The sequence below is a fragment of the Musca domestica genome, unplaced genomic scaffold (assembly GCF_030504385.1).
Source record: "Musca domestica strain aabys unplaced genomic scaffold, Musca_domestica.polishedcontigs.V.1.1 46, whole genome shotgun sequence".
In the NCBI taxonomy this organism is placed as follows: Eukaryota; Metazoa; Arthropoda; class Insecta; order Diptera; family Muscidae; genus Musca; species Musca domestica.
This window is the reverse complement of record NW_026712336.1, coordinates 813,062-825,837: the sequence shown is the minus strand read 5'-3', so window position 1 is coordinate 825,837 and position 12,776 is coordinate 813,062. Positions and strand designations below refer to the sequence as shown.

General features: G+C 32.7%; 1 protein-coding gene across 1 annotated transcript in view; it reads left to right on the top strand.

The window, feature by feature from the left end:
• The window catches only part of LOC101887761 (protein germ cell-less), a 44,661-nt gene that overhangs the window by 25,553 nt on the left and 6,332 nt on the right, over positions 1–12,776 (top strand). The window contains exons 2-3 of the mRNA XM_059127573.1: positions 7,821–8,170; positions 8,235–8,455. Coding sequence (XP_058983556.1) covers positions 8,028–8,170; positions 8,235–8,455 — 364 coding nt within the window. The 5' untranslated portion in view covers positions 7,821–8,027. The remainder of the gene's footprint in view (positions 1–7,820; positions 8,171–8,234; positions 8,456–12,776) is intronic.

Below are 12,776 nucleotides of genomic sequence, written 5' to 3'. Positions count from 1 at the left end.
CACCCAAGAAACTCGAACAAAGCAAAGTTTATGATGTCATTGTGCCATCGAAACATGCAAAACTTAATGTTTATAAATAAATTGTCGTTTGTTTTTTATTTTTGAAGATTTTTTTTTGGTTTAATGGGAGTATTTATATTTAAAAAGACATTAGTAAAGTGATCACTGGCTTCAGAGGCGCAATTTGACAAGACAATTAAAATAAAATAAATATTTCTCAAAATCGCATTTATGGCCGGCCAACTTAAAGAAATTTGAAATATTTATAATTCATCAATGCTGCTGCCACATAGACATATTCTTCGAAATGTTCGCATGCATGTTTCCCACCAAGAAGAGTTATGGCCATCCAATTTCCGAATGACTTGCATCTAATGATTTTTTTTTTTTGGCAAACAAAATTCCTTAAAGATTAGACACCAAATGACATCATTTTTGTCTACCAAAAGAACAATGGAGTTTCAAAGAAATATTAATCGATGACAAATTCCTCAGATAACACGTAACATAGGCAAACATTTCAAATATTTCCGTTAAACTCAAATCAAATAGGATTTTACCTATTAATAAGTTAAAAAGTCTCAGTCGGTTTTTGCCGACGGATGTATACCCTCAGCTACTGCCCGTTTATTTAAACATATTTTGGCATTCGTATTTATTATTCATCATGTTGAGACTTTTATGGGGGAGGTTCCGTAGGAGTTGGCAAATATTATCCAACTCCTTTCTGATGATATATGTCTGAAATAAATATTACAATGTGCCATATTTGGTCTATATCACTTGATATCAGATATGTGATAATTTTTAGAGAATGTTGAAATGTGCGTCGCACATGTTAATATAGTGGATCAATGAAAATATTGGAACCTGCAAAATGTAAAGAAAATCGATCATTTACTTTCAATTTCTTGCGAATAATTGTAAATTACATTTTTTTACTTTTTGTGGGTCAGGAGGTTCACATCAGGGAGGGAATATGAGATGTGTGAAATTTGAAGAAAACCGGACGCTTATTTCGATTTTATGCTCGTTTTGGTTATTCAAAACTTTGACCCTTTGTGGGAGAGGTTCCAGAAGAAATAGTCCAATCTCTACCATCCTTTTTACATTGATAGAAATATTGAGATGTGTCAAGTCTGAATGTAAATCGAACGTAAATTTCGCATTTTATGAGCTTCACGGATGTTCAAACTTATGACCCTTTGTGGGGGAAGTACGAGAAGGAATGGACCGATATAACCCATCTTTACAGCAGATGTTGTGTTAGTAGAAATAATGGAATGTGTGAAATTTAAAGAGAACCGGATGCTTATTTCAGATTTTATGCTCGTTTTGGTTATTCAAAATTTTGAGCCTTTGTGGGGGAGGTACCAGAAGGAGAGGGCCGATGTATCCCATCTTCACAACAGATCTTGTGTTAGCAAAAATGTGTGTATGTGTGAAATATAAAGAGGATCTTATGCATATTTCGGATTTTATAAACGTTTTGGTTATTCAAAACTTTGACACTTTGTGGGGGAGGTACCAGAAGGAATGGTTCGATCTCTACCATCTTTATAAAAAATCTTGTGTTGATAGAAATATTGAGATGTACCAAGTCTGAATGGAATCGGATTTTAATTTCACGTTTTATTAAGCTTCATAAATATTCAAAATTTTGACCCTTTGTGGGTGGGTAGGTACTAGAAGGGGTGGACCGATATATCCCATCTTCACAGCAGATATTGAGTTATTAGAAATAATGGGATGTGTGAAATATTAAAAGGATCGGATTCTTATTTCAGATTTTATCCTCGTTTTGGTTCTTCAAAACTTTGAGGTATCAGAAGGAATGGTCCGATTTCTACCATCTTTATAACAAATCTTGTGTTGATAGAAATATTGAGATGTATCAAGTCTGAAAGGAATCGGATTTTAATTTAGCGTTTTATGAGCTTCATAATTATTAAAAATTTTGCGGGGAGGTACCAGAAGGAGTGGACCGATATATTCCATCTTTACACCAGATCTTGTGATAATAAAAATAATAAAAGATATAAAGAATTCTAAAACTTCAGTTGATTTTGAGACGCGATATCGATTTTAAATCGAAACAAGAAAAGTCTAAAATTCGACTTTTGCGAAAAGAAAAGAACAATTGAGTGCCGAATTAATTACAGCAATTTGTTCAGCAAAATTTACATCTTGCGTATCAAAAGGGAGAAAAAAGATCTGACAAAACTACTACATGACTATTTTAGCCATTTGGAATGGCCATACAATGTGTAATCACACATTATGTTAGAGTCATCTGTAAAGCGACTTTTTAACTTAATGTATTTAAGTCTTTTGTAGCATACTTTTAGGCGACCCAAAATACTTGGTATTGGTCAAACGGAGTGCATTTGGAATGAGAGTCACTGATGGAAGTGGTTTTGAAAATGTGTACTATAATTGTTCGAAAAATACTGAATTATACTATATTTGGTATTGAGTGAAGGAATAGAGATAAGATTCTAAAATGTTAGATAAACGTTGTTTTTATAAAAACAAATGGGATTTAGCCTGACCATTTTGCAACAACAAAATACTATGTTATCGCAAACAAAAATGCCAACACAATTAGAAAAGTAGTAAATAGTACTAAAATTGCTAATGGATATAGGAATGTGTATTAAAATGGTTTAAAAAAGTACTAAATGGTACTAATTTTGCATCACTGTTGGTGTCTAAGATGGAGAGATGTTGATTGCTTTGGATATGCGTACTAAATGTTAATGAATTTGGTGTTGAGTTAAGGGATTGAACTGAAATTTTATATTGAGGTCACTGTTGGTTTTTAGGGTTTACACATGGAGACGTTAAAATAGCTGTGGACAAAAAATGGATGTGTGTCCATTTTGCAATGATTTTACCATCCTAGGTTAACTTTAAAATGAAAGATTTTGAATACTATAAAAATAAAACTTAAAAATTTTCCAATTATTCTTTTCAAAAAGAAAAAAACTTGAATAATATGAAAATTCTTAAAAGTCTGAAAATTTACTATGATGCATGAAGTTTTGATCAAAAAAATTTCATCCAATTGAATAAATTTTGTATTTTGAGTGCAAAAAAAGCCTAAAACGAACTGTTTGAACATATCAAAATTGTTTTTTCCATGTCGTAGTAGCGGGCTCTTGCTAGTTTATTTATAAAATCAGACCAGCTGCCACGCTTGTAGACCAAGTTCCAAGTTACCATGATATATATTTGAAATTAGCTGCATACTTCCTGAAAAAGTTTTAATTCGAGAATGTGTTTTATTGGGCTTAATATTATTTAGTTATTCAAAAATACTGAAATATAGAGAATGGTCAAGAAAACTGATTGCAGCGATTAGATAACTTTTTTAATTGGCCAACTTTTTTCTCAAATGAAGTGGGATGTAATGTTTATTCAAATAAAATTTCTCAACAAACTCCTCCCACATTTTTCATCCCAGAAAACCGGGTCATAAACTTTCCCTATTTTCATGAACGCAAAATACGAACGGAGACAACAAAGACCGCCGGCGTCACAATGTAGATCGCCCACACAGGCCATAATTATTGGTATGCATTTTGTGATTGCATGTATGTATATGTGGTTGTAAATTGTAATCAAATGCTGGATGTGAAACTAGTAGTCTTTATAGCGCCCACTTGCATATATACGAAGATCAATGGAAAGCTGGAAATAATATTGAATATTTTTATCAAATATATTCATGTTAAATTCAGGTGTTAAGTCTATTCAAAATAAACGATTATAAACCTGGGGTCTTTTACACGAAGATACTCTTTAAGATGTTTTATAAAAAATAGAAAATATTTAAGTTCTGTCATAAGATCTTAAGGACTTGAAGGACTGATTTGTAGATTCTATTCAAAATTCGCATATCCCAAGATTTCTAACAATGTTAAACCCCGGGAAGCAGCTCATAATACAATTGAAATTATCACATAATTTTTGAACAATCATGCCCATTAAAAAATGAAATATATCATATACGATCATAACTCACACTCTTATACATAGAATATAATCCATTCTTTCATTTTTTTTTCGTTTATTTTTATAATTTTGTAATGCTTTGTTTACAAACAAGCCTCAGATCGAACAAGTTTCTGTTTTTTTTTCGAACAATAACATAAAAAAATGAGGGTGATTGTGTCAAGGTCATTTCGAAAATTTGTTGCTTTAATGTTGTTGTTTGTTGTGATTGTACGCTCTTTATTATGTACACATACATATATGTATGTGTGCTGTATGACTTGTGTAATTCCATTGATGTTTTGAAGAGCATTCAAATTATAATTTTGTATTGCAGACACATACTCGGTTTAATTGTTAACAACTCAAAAAATCAAAATAAATTGAATGACACAAACAGGCCTAGGTGACAAACTTGTAAAAAAATTATTTATCAAAGACATAGAAGTATAAAGATAGGACAAGACAGAGTAAAATATGGCAACCCTGTGAAAAAGGCCTCTGTTGTTATGATATCGTAACAACATAGTTACAAATGTTAAGCAATTTCAACCGCTAAGGCCATATGCAATTATTTGGGAAGGTATATTGAATAGAATTTTGAAACCAATATTTTGGATTATCCAAACTTTTATTTGTCATTCTTTCCTATAATTGTGTTTTTTTATATTAACATGCCTATGCCATGAGCTGTTATTCAAGGTAGTATAGCCACAAACCATTTGCTCAGAATGCATTTTGTCTAGTCTTTACCATTTTAGGTCTTTGTATTTATTGTCTTAAGCTTCTGTCTGGCAGGGTTTGACAGTATATTTAACAAAGGAAACGATACAAATTTGGGTTCGATTGCAAATCAAAGTTTTTGTTTTGATTGTGGTTTCTTTTAAATGAACTGAACCACAAGTGTGGTTTTATTTCAGAATTAATCTTCAATTATTTAATTATTTATTACAAATTAATTTCAGGATCTAAGATTAGGAGTTCTTTTGGGTAATAAAACTATAAGTATTTAAACTTCTCTTTATTTAAAAATTACATTTAAAGCTCCTTTTCTATTTTTAGTTCACCTTTTCACGAATTTAATTTGTTTTGTATTGAAAAACATCCGAGTCTCCAAAAAAAAAAAAAAAAAAATAAAAAAATGCTTAAATAAATTTATCCATATAAATATGGATAGGTAAAGAGTAATTAAACACAATGTGTGTCCGTTTGCCCTAAATTTGCAATAATCACTGGAAGTCGTAAAGTTCCCAAACGTTCTACAGTAATGAGAAGTCTTAGGGAGAAACGTTGACAGTCCTTTTACTCTTGAATAAGCTTTTAATATTTTCATGAACGCAACATTTGACAGAGGCAACAAAGATTGCCACCGCCTCAAAGTAGATCGCCCACACTGGCCATAATTATTTGTATGCATTTTGCGCCCTGTCCGGGCGAGATTTAGCGATGTCTGTCCGGTTGTCCCTCTGTGGAAATCACTCTAGCTTCCGAACGAAATGAAGTAGGTTGATAAAATTTTACTCAAAAGTGTATTATGTCTGCAGGACTTTTGGTATTGGTATTGAAAATGGGTCATGTGGGCCCACGTTTTGGTATAGCCCCCATGTAATGGTACCTCCCTTTTTTGGTATTTTTGTGATTTAAGCGACATTATTCACCGGAAATGTTTCAAATTTGGTATTTGAAGTTCGCAATGGATACTACAGCCTATGAGAGAAAATTGTCAGGTCGACGTCTTCGTATAGCCCCAATATAAAGGTATCTTACAGATTTTAGCTACATTATCCACCGGAATTGTTTCAAATTTGGTGTTTGAAGTTCGTAATGGATACTATAGCCTATGACAGAAAATTGCCTATGCAGGTCCACGTCGTCGTATAGACCCTAATATAACGGCTACATTCGGTATTTTTAAAGATTTTAACAGAATTTTTAACGGATTTTTTTGAAAATTGCCAAAATCGTTCCAAATGGTGGAGGGCATTCAAAGATCGACCCTGACGAACTTACAGCTTTTTTACATATTAATTTTCATTCTTCATTTTTTTATGGCGGACAAATTGTTTCGTTTTGACAAATCAGCTGATTCCTTGGAAATTTTTGCCAAAATTCCCTTTGTTTATTTTTTTACAGTTTTCTCGCAAAAGAGAAGAAAGCTACCATCCTCTCTCAGAATGAACCTGCTGGACATTTACTGAAGGAAAACAAACAGATAAATCTATAGTAAATTGGGCGTAAGGCAACTACTCTAAAAGCAACTGATATAATAGTCCGTAAAATATTTTATAAAAATATGTAAGATATCAAAAGCGAATAATTCTTCTCTCTCACACTTTCTGAAACACATATGAAAATTACCCTTCAACGAATTGTATAGCTTTAATCTCGAAAAGTACGAATTTTTATTGTTATACATATTAGTAGCATTAACAAATCAAATATTTGCTTTTGAGATAAAAACTAAAAATACTGTGTGCAAATATTGTTTGAGTAAACAAATAAACGTGCGACCTTATTTTCAAAATTACACTAGAAAATCGCACATTTGCTATTTTGGAAAATATGAAAAATAACACCACACAAAAATGGAGACAAATTTACTTTATCTTGAAAAAAGAAACTGAGAAGTAACTAAAATATAAAGCTGCAGCCTAATCGATTAGAAAAAATGACCAAGACCCTCGCATGATCCATAATAAGAAGTCTGAAGTTTGACGTCTTCCAGGACCTATATAAAAATTTAATGAGAAATGATTGTGTATAATCTTCGGACTTGCTACGATCCCATTCAAAGGGGGTTTCATACCTTTTTTTTCAAAAAGACCAAAAAAAAAAATAACCAAAGTAGTCTATGTTTCTTTATCTACAATATTGGCAAAGACATTATGTACCTAAAATCAACGGATTTCAAGGAATCTTACTCCAAAATTTTTAAAAAATGTGAAAGAAAATTACGAGAAGCCGATACATGTGTTTTCTATTTCTAGCTCTGCTTTTATAACCTGCTGGATTTCTTTTATTTTTTGTGTTGTACAGTGTTATTATATCATGCCGAGACTCATAGAAAACGTTCATGTTCTCACAAATACTCGTTTCAATTCCTTCGCTCTCTTCTTCCAAAACAGTCTTGATTTATGACATAATTAAATGACAGATGTTAACAATGCTCAATATTTGCCATCTGTTGAAATATCCAAAATTCGAAATTATTTATAAAAAATAAACAATGCTTACATATAATAACCGTACCCACCTAATGTGCAATATGTATATTTGCGAGCAATGAACTTTTTAAATGATATCGTCGCAAAATTGTGTTTATGTTTTGTTTTTGGTTTCCTTGTTTTATTCGTTGTTGTTCCATAATATAGATTTGTTTATATGTACAAATGTATATTTAAAAAAAATTGGAGATGTATGTCATCACAAGTGTTTGGATTTTTATTTCTTACTTTCGTTTCTCTTTCTCTCGCGCCTTTAACGCCATGCCATTTTAAGATTTGTTGTTATTGTTTATACCTATACCACTGTGTTATATTTTTTTACAATAACAATAATAACACAAGGAATTATAAGTACACATTTTTTGCAAATAAGATAAGATAAGTAACCCAGACAGACTTAAAGAATAAGAAAACAAAACAGAGTTTTTTTTTAATAATTATCAACATAACGTTGTTGTTATTGCGTCTCTGATCTACCTAGTTATTGTAGTTGTTATAACAGATATAAATCAAATTTAAATATAATTTTCTTACACCTTTCTCACCCACTCTCTTTACTTAATCCTTACTCTCTTCTTTTTTCCGCTCGTTTTTTTACAGACTAAGCAACACCTAAAGAAAGAAACAACAAACCAACCGCAAAGGCAATTGTGCGTGTGTGCTTTTTTCTCTGTGCGTGTTTTTAAACAGCAACAGCTGGGCCGGTATTTAGGCGCGCACACTTATCAGCTCGGACTGCCATCACCCACCTAACAGCAATACCCCCAAACAACCAATCAACCAGTCTTCGCCACAGACTTGAACAACATGGGTCAGTTAGTCGTGAAATTAGCTCAACCGGTAAGCAATGTTGCCGATATATTGGGTGGTCGTCGCAAACGTAAACGCAGCATTGATTCACTTCAAACAAACAGCGAAGAGTCCAACAGCGAATCACAGTCCCCCAAAAAGTATGTCAAAAATGTTTATTTATGTCTTGTTTGTGGTCATTTGACATTTTACTTTTACTTTCAGAAAGAAACTTTTGACCACAACGCAATACATCTATCAGGCCCTGTTTAAGGAACAAAAGAACTCCGACATAGCCATTATGGCATTGGGTAAAGTATGGAATCTGCACAAAGTCTATTTGTCGCAAAGTCCATACTTCTATAGCATGTTTAATGGTTCGTGGAAGGAATCGTGTCAGGATTTCGTGCATATTAAAATTTTGGACGAGCGAATAACGTTGGATGGTAAGTACATGGATTTTTTTCGTGAATAAAGGGAAAGGTATTTGTTTTAGGAAAAACTCGAAATGGCTTTTTGGAGAGTGATTTTGGATAGATTTTGGATATTTAATCTCTTTAGATGAAAGCCAAAAAATGTGTTTCTATAGATGGTAGAACCTCTGTAGACTATTGGAATATGTAGATCATACATATGGAAGGTCGTCGGGGATCCGTATTTTCATTAGATTTTAGTTATTTAATATCTACGGCTTAAGGTGTTTCTATTGATGATAGTTCTGTAGTAGACGGTTTTCTGTAGATGATTAGTATATATATAGAAGGGACTTTTAGGACTTTTATAGATGAAGATCTATTTTTCTATCTATAAAGTAACTATTTTTCTATCTATAAATGACCTAGAAATTAATTTCTTACTATAGAAGATCTGTGGAAGATCTTTTGAGTATAGAAAAAACATGTCTAAACTTAAAAGTCCTTCAATTATTACCCAAATAAATCAGCTGTAATTTGATATTTCAGGGTTCGACTTTAATGTTTCTGGTTACATAGGTATATGAACTTTTAAGTTACAAATTCCAAAGTATTAAAAGTTCGCCTTGGTGGATCTTATTTGTTCTTTCTTGATACTGCCCGTCATCTTGTATCTTCTTTTAGTCTTCTCTCGGTTCACAGAATTTCATTCAAAGATTTGTTCGAATTTAGGGCGAAATTAAAAAAGGGTTCTCCATCAATAATTTAACTGTAAAGAGTCTTCAATCATAAGAATTTCGGGAGATACTCCATAAAATTTGACCCTTAGGAAAGTTCTCTTTAAATAGAAGAATAGAAGTCTTTTATCAGTAGGCGAGCTTTGTAAGGTCATTTGTGATATCTGATCTAAAATCCGTTACGGGAAATAGATTCTTCCCAACATAAGTTTAATGTTTTTGACATAACCAGTCTGAGAATTAGATAAGGCATTTAAGATATCTTCATTTTAAAGATCTGATTTAAAATCCGTTACGTGATCAACAGAAGTTTAGTATTATAATAATCTTTCTGTATGTTAGCTAAGTTATGATTTGGACGTGTAGTTGCCAAATTATCACAAGATAACCACTAGAGCCGATGAAGGAGTGCGAAGTGCAAAGTTTAACAATCAGAAGAAGATTGGAGAAGATGGAGAAGTTAACCAACTCCATAGCCAACTGCCGTATGGCATGATTTTATGAAAACGAAAAAGTTTTGAACGATTTGAAAATATTCGGCAGATTGACCTTGATACCTTACAGATAGTATCAAAGTAGTAGCAGAGGTGTAGGTTAACACTCCCATATCCAATAATGCTTCGGTACCTCCCCGAAGTCTACCCTTAGCTTCCAGCGCAGACCTACAATGGTCAACATTAAAAATGACATTCCTATTGGGAGCCCATTATCTCCTTTTAGTGTCCTAAGCCCCTGATTTTCAGCTCCTTGAAGTACTCATCAGTCTCTATTCTTTCCTTGGTATTTGCAATAGTAATAGTATGAAGATGCTAATCGGAATTGATCTCTCCTTTTTCATATAATGATTGTTGTTGTTGTAGCAGTTTTACACGTTCTGTTGTTAATCTAGTTCTTCCTCAATGTCCAGGTTTAGGAATTCTGCTACCTTTATGGGCTGTAGCCATAGATCCTCTGGACGGAGTTGGGTAGGTTTGGCAGGACAATTAAACAAGTGCAGCGTATTTTTTCATATAATGATAGTATCAGCTGTTGTTATGGTCATGAATGTAGATATAAAGTCTATATCTCCTTTTTCGCTGTCCAAGCCAGCTGAGTATATGGAGTGAAGACATTTCCATATCATTTTCCCCTCCATATTTTCGTTACCCAGGTCACTTTTCAATTCAAGAAACAGTAAATTTTACTATACCCTAATATAAGGACTTGAGCTAATATTTGATTTTAATTTCGAAGATATTAGAAATTTCTACGATTTAAATCGTAATATTTAATATATGGTTTTAATGACATTAAAAAAACTGCCCTATGAAACGTTGTTGCCTCACCAAGGGCCTGAAACTCTTATGAAGAAAATTTTTAACTTAAGTTGCCCGTTAAATATTGTAGTTGCTTTAAGAGTGAAAGTCTTTTAAGGAAGGAGGCTGATGGTCTGACTCAGTTTGATGTGAATAACAAAATTTAGAGACTTTTTCCGTATGGAGATACGAATGTTAAATATTGTAGATGCCTTAAGACTGTAATGCTTTTAATGAAGGAGGCTGATGGCTAGACTAATTTCGAAAGACATCCATGAGAATTTTTTTAAAATAATCAAAAATAAAAAAAATACAAGGAGTTGGTGTTTTTGTTTTGGGATCATTTTCGAATGAACATTTAAAACCAGGCCATGTAGAATCGGCGAACTATCACAAAAGTTAATTAATGTGAGTCATAAATTCCACCATAATAGTCCACACGTTTAAAATTTTATAATTTAAACATAAACTGATATGATTTATATGAATAGACAAGAACATTGTGTCTGATTAGCATGTCGGTGGCAATGTGAGTATCATATCATTGATAAATTTATATAGACATTTTATAGATAATATAAGTGGTAAGGCTGATTTTGTAGATATTTCCAAATGCTGTAGGGTGTATGTAAGTGGAATAGTAGTTATTTGTTGCTAAGACAATTGATTTTCCTGTTAGAATTGGGCTTTTAAGTGCAAATAAAGAACCCTGACCATAAAATAAACCTGTGTTTATTTTTTTAGCTTATCAAGGCAACGAAATGTCTGGAAGAACAAAGAGATTTTTCAAATTTGATTTGTTGTTTCTTCTTTTGAAAGGTGTATATTCCTCCCTCAGGAAATCTCTTCTATTATTTTCTTTATCGCAATGACCTAATTAATGATTGCTTATTGACCGTGACCATGATAAAGAACTATTTATATACGATTGTTAAGGCTACGAATCGTCTAGAAAAACAAAAAGGCCCTTCAAAAAGTTTTGATTGCCTTTTGATTATATAGATAAACAGAAGTGTTTACATAGCTTTTGCAAAAAAAATTTCTCAAATGATTGTACTTCAAAAGACAAGTCTTACATCCTTTGGTATGGTCATGAAAATTGCGATTTTTATATGAAATAAATTATCTACACAAAGGATTAATGTCATGTCTACAAATAAAATTGGCTAAATTCCTGACGGTAGAATTAGTTTTGTAACCATATGAATCGTCTGGAAGGAATATCAATCCTTAGAAGTTTGTCAATATGGACATACTTTTTCCAGGCTTTTTAGCAACTTTTTGGGCACAACGTATTTTACTAGAATCAAATAAAACGGGTATTTCGATCAATTTAAGATCTATAGAAGTTTTTTCAACATGTTTCAACTGAATTAACTCTATTTCAAAACTTCATAGGTGATAAATAAATCCTTTATTTCCTCTAATTGTTATACCCCCCGTTATATGGCTAGAGAGAGTATGTATACCATTTGATTATACCCTCAGCCATATGGCTACAGAGGGTATCATTTAATACGACCAAAACGTACCTCATCGCAATAAGGGTTTTAGATCCTAGGTCTCTTTGGACCAAATCCGTTTCAGGACATTTGGAGTCTATATAGCAATGTCTGTCCGTCTGTCTGCTTGACTCTTGAAGGGAGTATCCGATTTGATCCAAATTTGGTACATTGTAATATTATTGACAAACGTAAATCGAGTTCGGAGATGGGAATATCGGTCCATTCCTTCCGGTACCTCCCCCACAAAATGTCAATAGTTTCAAAGAAAATAATTTACTGCACAGAAAGAGAAAGGATAATACGAATTTGGTCCAACTTTGCAAATCCTAATATTTGTATCTGTGCCAGGTCAGGTGTGAAAATGGACAATATCGCTCCACTCCATCTAGTACCTCCCCACACAAAGGGTCAACATTTTGAATAATTATAACTCTTGTAAAATGTGATGTAAGTGTCCGATTGTCTTCAAATTACACACATCACAATATTTTTATTAATCCAAGGTATTTGGTATTTCCCCAGGATGGGTCAAAATTATAAATATTTATGAAGCTAATAAAACGCGAACTTAACATCCGATTCTGTTCAGACTTAACACATCTCAATATTTCCATCAACAGAAGATCTGTTATAAAGATGGTGGAGAACGAACCATTCCTTCTGGTAACTCCCACACAAAAGGTCAAAGTTTTACATAACCAAAACGATCATAAAATCCCAAATAAACATCCGGTTCTCTTCATGTGGCACACATCCAGTTATTTCTACTAACACAAGATCTGCTATGAAGATGGAATATATCGGTCTAATCCTCCTG